We start from the raw sequence: 6,836 nt of genomic DNA, 5'->3' as shown, positions 1-6,836 counted from the left end.
ACGAGAGCTCGCTCCTTCCGGACGCCGGAAAGTCTTTGCGCCGCTGCCTAGAGCTGCACAGGTTCGCTGTGGGAAGCCTTGGGATCGCGGGAGTAGCTATAGGAAACCGCAACAAGGTATGGCACCCGCTTCTGAGTCTGGCGGTTTTCAGGACCGCGCGCCCCTGGGCTTTTATAGGTCGTAGCGGAGGCCCGCCTTTTCCCTTCTGAGCCAATCACCGAGCTGATGAGGCTGCCAGGTCGGGAATATTCCAGGGGTTTCGCCTCCCGTCCTGCCCCCAGCCTTCCTTGGACCAATCAGTGGCCAGGGTGCCGCCTCCTGCTCAGAACTCTCCAGATTCTTCAGGGCCCTGAGAAGAAAGGGGAGTGGCAGTGGGAAGGGTGTTGGTCTCCAGGGCGATGCGGGCCGCCTGCCCTTCCGCGTCTAATTGACAGAAAGGGTCGGCCCTGGGTTTGTAATTTTGGGGGGCTTCCTGGGCCTGCGCAGTTGTGGGCCGGGGGATGGTGAGGGGAGCGGGTGACGTGCATCCAGGGGAGGGTGGGGGCGTTTGTGTTGACGACGCCCAGCCACGTTACAATGGAGACGCTTTTTCTGACCTCATGGGCCAGTTTGGAATAAGATGACTGAGTTGGAGCCGGCTCAAATTTGCAGTGAGGGGCGGGGTGGGGGGTGGGGGGACGCCGGCTGTGCAGTTTGATATTGAGGGAGCTCCCACCTCCTCGCCAGGCTCCATAATCTGAACGTTTCCAAAGTGAAGCGAAGGCGTCGCAAGACTAGGTGAGCCAGTAGGAATCTGATCCGGAACCTGCAAGGCCCAGTAGGTCCTTGTTTGGGAAAGTACTGGAAAGTTCCCTAGTTGGTTTAAGCCTGAGGTATGGGGGCGTTGGCTGATACGGGAAGGAGGAGCACTTGGGAAAGCTAAGATGGCTGAGATTGGTCAGAGCTGCCAGAATGAGGGAGGCGGGGTATGGGGAGGCGGGGTATGGGGAGGCTGGGTATCGGGGAGGCGGGGTATGGGGAGGCGGGGTATCGGGGAGGCGGGGTATCGGGGAGGCGGGGGAAGGGAGTGTAGCCTAGGAATCTGCGGGTGTGGAGAGGGTTAGACCCTAAACCGTTTATTAATCTGTTATTGTCTCTAGAATACAGGGGCTTTATTTAGGAGAAGGAGGTACTGTATGGAGTGCCATCTCTTTTGAGAAAACTCAAGGGCTTGATTGGGTTTCTAGCAGCCATCTTCAGCCTGGCCTGAATTTACTGCCGATGAACTCCTAATAGAGGATAGTATTCCTAGAAGGCAGCAAAACTCGAGTGTAGAGGCTGATGTCTCTGGAAGAGACCAGAATGTACACAACTCTTGGGTCATAAACAGATAGAATCCCCAATAAAATATATCACAAGACATAGGAACAGGACAGTAGAATCAGGTCCCCTGGGAAATTGAAAACAATATACAGCTACTTGCTTCCCACCTCCTTTGAGTAGCTGAGAATGCTTTTGTCTACCCTGTCCAAAAAGCACCATACCATGACAGTAGCGTCTCCGTATATTTGTATAGGTTTGTTCATAGCAACATTATTCAGTAACCTGTGTCCATTGGGAGATGGATAAGCAAAATGTAGTATATAGGCCGGGCGTGATGGCTCACGTCCGTAATCTCAGAACTTTGGGAGGCCGAGGTGGGCGGATCACTTGAGGTCAGGAGTTCCAGACCAGTCTGGCCAACATAGTAAAACTCTGTCTATACCAAAATACAAGCACTCCTCCTTCCCGTGTTAGCCAAGGCCCCCAAACCTCAGGCTTAAACCAAAAATTTTCTGGGCGTGGCAGCGCACACCTGTAAGTCCCAGCTACTCGGGAGGCTGAGGTAGGAGAATTGCTCAAACCCAGGAGGTGGAGGTTGCAGTGAGCTGAGATCACGCCACTGCACTCCAACCTGGGTGACAGAGCAAGACTCCCATTTCAAAAAATTAAAAAATGAAAGGCTGGGCGTCTGGGCGTTGTGGCTCCAGCCACGCCTGTATTCCCAGCACTTTGGGAGGCCCAGGTAGGTGGATCACTTGAGGTCAAGAGTTGGAGACCAGCCTGGCCAACACAGTGAAACCCCATCTCTACTAAAAATACAAAAAATTAGCTGGACGTGGTGGTAGGCGCCTGTAATTCCTGCTACTCGGGAGGCTGAGGCAGGAGAATCGCTTGAATCTGGGAGGCAGAGTTTGCAGTGAGTCGAGACCATGCCATTGCACACGAGTGTGTGTGACAAGAGTGAAACTCCGTCTCAGAAAAGAAAATGTGGCATATAAATATAATAAATATTCCTCAGCCTTAGGAAGGAAATTCTGAGGCTGGGCGTGGTGGCTCAAGCTTGTAATCCCAGCACTTTGGGAGGCCGAGGCGGGTGGATCACGAGGTCAAGAGATCGAGACCATCCTGGTCAACATGGTGAAACCCCGTCTCTACTAAAAATACAAAAAATTAGCTGGGCATGGTGGCACGTGCCTGTAATCCCAGCTACTCAGGAGGCTGAGGCAGGAGAATTGCCTGAACCTTGGAGGCGGAGGTTGCGGTGAGCCAAGATCGCGCCATTGCACTCCAGCCTGGGTAACAAGACCGAAACTCCATCTCAAAAAAAAAAAAAAAAAAAAAAAAAGGAAGGAAATTCTGACATGTTACAACATAGATGAAACTTGTACACATAAGCTAAGTGAAGTAAGCACAGTCACAATAGGACAAATACTGTATAATTCTACTTATATGAAGTTACAAGAGTAGTCATATTCATAGTGATAGGAAAAAAAGGTCAGGTGCCTTGGCTCCAGTCTATAATCCTAACACTCGGTAAATCGGAAGCAGGAGGAGGTTTCCTTGATCCCAGGAGTTAGAAACTAGCCTGGGCAGCGGGGCACGGTGGCTCACGCCTGTAATCCCAGCACTTTAGGAGGCCGAGACAGGTGGATCACGAGGTCGAGAGATTGAGACCATCCTGGTCAACATGGTGAAACCCCGTCTCTACTAAAAATACAAAAAATTAGCTGGGCATGGTGGTGTGTGCCTGTAGTCCCAGCTACTCAGAAGGCTGAGGCAGGAGAATTGCCTGAACCCAGGAGGCGGAGGTTGCGGTGAGCTGAGATCGCGCCATTGCACTCCAGCCTGGGCAACAAGAGCGAAACTCCATCTCAAAAAAAAAAAAAAGAAAGAAACTAGCTTGGGCAACATAGAGAGACCCTGTCTCTACAAAAAATAAAAGATTAGCTGGATGTGGTGGCATTCGTCTGTGGTCCCAGATACTTGGGAGGCTTAGACGAAAGGATCACTTGAGCCTGGGAGATCAAGACTGCAGTAAGCCATGATCATACCACTGCAGTGCAGCCTGCATGACAAAATAAGACCCTGTCTCTAAAAAAATGAGAGAAAAGAATGGTAGTTACCAAGGGCTGAGGGGAGGGGAAAATGGGAGTTGCTTAATGAGTACACCTCCTCAGTTTTACGAGATGAACAGAATTCTAGAAATTGGTTGAACACCACTGTGATTGAACTCACTACCAAACTATACACTTAAAAATGGTTAAGATGGTATATTTTCCAGCCTGGCCAACATAGTGAAACCCCATCTCTACCAAAAATACAAAAAATTAGGTAGGTGTGGTGGCAGGCGCCTGTAATCCCAGCTACTTGGGAGGCTGAGGCAGGAGAATTGCTTGAACCCAGGAGGCAGAGGTTGCAGTGAGCAAAGATTGCGCCACTGCACTCCAGCCTGTGCGACAGTGTAAGACTCTGTCTCAAAAAAAAAAAGATATATTTTGCATGTATTTTACCATAATAAAAAATAGGCCAGGTAAGGTGTTCACTCCTATAATCCCAGTACTTGGGGAGGCTGGGGCAGGAGGATCGTTTCAGCCTAGGAGTTTGAGACTAGCTTGAGCAACATAGCGAGACCCCATCTGTACACAAAATTTAAAAATTAGCCAGGCAGATGGTGGGTCACAGTGGCTCACTCTTGTAATCCTAGCACTTTGGGAGGCCAAGGTAGGCGGATCACCTGAGGTCAGGAGTTCAAGACCAGCCTGGCCAACATAATGAAACTGAAACCCCATCTCTACTAAAAACACAAAAATTAGCCGGGTATGGTGGCGCCCCCGTAATCCCAACTATTCAGGAGGCTGACAGGAGAATCGCTTGAACTCAGGAGGTCGAGGTTGCAGTGAGCCTAGATCTCACCACTGCATTCCAGCCTGGGCAAGAGAGCAAGACTCCATCTCAAAAAAAAAAATTATCCAGGCATGATGTCTCCAGCTACTCTGGAGGCTGAGGCAGGAAGATCTCTGAAGCCCAGGAGTTCAAGGCTGCAGTGAGCCATGACTGCATCTCTGCATTCCAATCTAGATGACAAAGAAAAACCCTATCTCAAAAAAAAAAATAACATTGAAAAGCAATCTGCCAAAACCATATCTCATTCTTTCTCCATAGGCCTCAGAGAACCATGGCTACTGCCAAGGGAATCGCCATAGGCATCGACCTGGGCACCACCTACTCCTGCGTGGGGGTGTTCCAGCATGGCAAGGTGGAGATCATCGCCAACGACCAGGGCAACCGCACCACCCCCAGCTACGTGGCCTTCACAGACACTGAGCGGCTCATCGGGGATGCAGCCAAGAACCAGGTGGCCATGAATCCCCAGAACACTGTCTTTGATGCCAAACGTCTGATTGGCAGGAAATTTAATGATCCTGTTGTGCAATCAGATATGAAACTTTGGCCTTTTCAAGTGATCAATGAAGGAGGCAAGCCCAAAGTACTTGTGTCCTACAAAGGGGAGAATAAAGCTTTCTACCCTGAGGAAATCTCTTCGATGGTACTGACTAAGATGAAGGAGACTGCTGAGGCTTTTTTGGGCCACCCTATCACCAATGCAGTGATTACTGTGCCAGCCTATTTCAATGACTCTCAACGTCAGGCCACTAAGGATGCAGGTGTGATTGCTGGACTCAATGTGCTAAGAATCATCAATGAGCCCACAGCTGCTGCCATTGCCTATGGTTTAGATAAAGGAGGTCAAGGAGAACGACATGTCTTGATCTTTGATCTGGGTGGAGGCACATTTGATGTGTCAATTCTGACCATAGATGATGGAATTTTTGAGGTAAAGGCCACTGCTGGGGACACCCACCTGGGTGGGGAGGACTTTGACAACAGGCTTGTGAGCCACTTCGTAGAAGAGTTCAAGAGGAAGCACAAGAAGGACATCAGCCAGAATAAGCGAGCCGTAAGGCGGCTGCGCACCGCCTGTGAGAGGGCCAAGAGGACTCTGTCGTCCAGCACCCAGGCCAACCTAGAAATTGATTCACTTTATGAAGGCATTGACTTCTACACATCCATCACCAGAGCTCGATTTGAAGAGTTGTGTGCAGACCTATTTAGGGGCACCCTGGAGCCTGTAGAAAAAGCTCTTCGGGATGCCAAGATGGATAAGGCTAAAATCCATGACATTGTTTTAGTAGGGGGGTCCACCCGCATACCCAAGGTGCAGCGGCTGCTTCAGGACCACTTTAATGGACGTGATCTCAACAAGAGCATCAACCCTGATGAAGCAGTAGCATATGGGGCTGCGGTGCAGGCAGCCATCCTAATGGGGGACAAGTCTGAGAAGGTACAGGACCTGCTGCTGCTGGATGTGGCTCCACTGTCACTGGGGCTGGAGACGGCAGGGGGCGTGATGACTGTCCTGATCAAGCGCAACTCCACCATCCCCACCAAACAGACACAGATCTTCACCACCTACTCAGACAACCAGCCCGGGGTGCTGATCCAGGTGTATGAGGGTGAGAGGGCTATGACAAAGGACAACAACCTGCTGGGGCGCTTTGACCTGACTGGAATCCCTCCAGCACCCAGGGGAGTTCCTCAGATCGAGGTGACCTTTGACATTGATGCCAACGGCATCCTGAATGTCACGGCCATGGACAAGAGCACGGGCAAGGCCAACAAGATCACCATCACCAATGACAAGGGCCGCCTGAGCAAGGAGGAGATTGAGCGCATGGTTCTGGATGCTGAGAAATATAAAGCTGAAGATGAGGTCCAGAGGGAGAAAATTGCTGCAAAGAATGCCTTAGAATCCTATGCTTTTAACATGAAGAGTGCTGTGAGTGATGAAGGTTTGAAGGGCAAGATTAGTGATTCTGATAAAAAGAAAATACTGGATAAATGCAAGGAAGTCCTTTCATGGCTGGAGGCCAATCAACTGGCAGAGAAAGATGAGTTTGATCATAAGAGAAAGGAATTGGAGCAGATGTGTAACCCCATCATCACAAAACTCTACCAAGGAGGATGCACTGGGCCTACCTGTGGAACTGGATATGTGCCTGGAGGGCGTACCACAGGCCCCACAATTGAAGAAGTAGATTAATCCTTCCTGGAACTGGAGCATTCTAGGATGCCTCTATGTGTATTTCATTCCCCTTATCTTCAAACATCATTATTATTCTTGACTTGACTGGACTTGAACCTAAGTTACCATCCCTTAGGGATTCTTCAGGAGGAGTCTCATGCACCACCTATTACACTCCCTAACATCCTGTTTCTGACTCTGGAATGGACTCAGTAAAACTAGGCCCCTCTTTAAACCATGTAATGCATTTGAATGTCTGTTATTTCCAGCCACCCTAACGTTCTTCTTCCTGTGTGGATGCTTATTTGTCAATCAGTAAATTTGTTCCTAAAGGAAATCACTTCTGGTATCTTTAGGCTATGAATGTACCTCGAAAGGGAGAATTCATGGAGACAGTATGTGTTCTTTGATTGTGAGCTCATTGTGAATGATTAAATTGGTAAGGGTAAAG

General features: G+C 49.7%; 1 protein-coding gene and 1 pseudogene across 3 annotated transcripts in view; one reads left to right on the top strand and one right to left on the bottom strand.

The window, feature by feature from the left end:
• The window catches only part of LOC116543466, an 11,763-nt pseudogene extending 11,030 nt beyond the window's left edge, over window positions 1-733 (bottom strand). Inside the window, exon 1 of the transcript XR_004265585.1 lies at window positions 716-733. The product of XR_004265585.1 is annotated as an uncharacterized LOC116543466 (transcript). The remainder of the gene's footprint in view (window positions 1-715) is intronic.
• On the top strand, window positions 130-6,836 carry HSPA1L (heat shock protein family A (Hsp70) member 1 like). Of its 2 annotated transcripts, none has more exons than XM_032268952.1 (2): window positions 130-238; window positions 4,465-6,836. In XM_032268952.1, the coding sequence occupies exon 2, from the start codon at window positions 4,478-4,480 to the stop codon at window positions 6,401-6,403; it is 1,926 nt and encodes a 641-aa protein (XP_032124843.1). In that variant the 5' UTR covers window positions 130-238; window positions 4,465-4,477; the 3' UTR covers window positions 6,404-6,836. The 2 variants fall into 2 exon arrangements, with proteins under 2 accessions (XP_032124843.1, XP_032124842.1); XM_032268951.1 differs by lacking the exon at window positions 130-238 and adding an exon at window positions 374-777.

The sequence above is a fragment of the Sapajus apella genome, unplaced genomic scaffold, assembly GCF_009761245.1.
Source record: "Sapajus apella isolate SASKATOON/1434 unplaced genomic scaffold, GSC_monkey_1.0 scaffold188, whole genome shotgun sequence".
Classification (NCBI taxonomy): Eukaryota; Metazoa; Chordata; class Mammalia; order Primates; family Cebidae; genus Sapajus; species Sapajus apella.
This window is presented reverse-complemented; position numbering and strand designations above follow the sequence as displayed.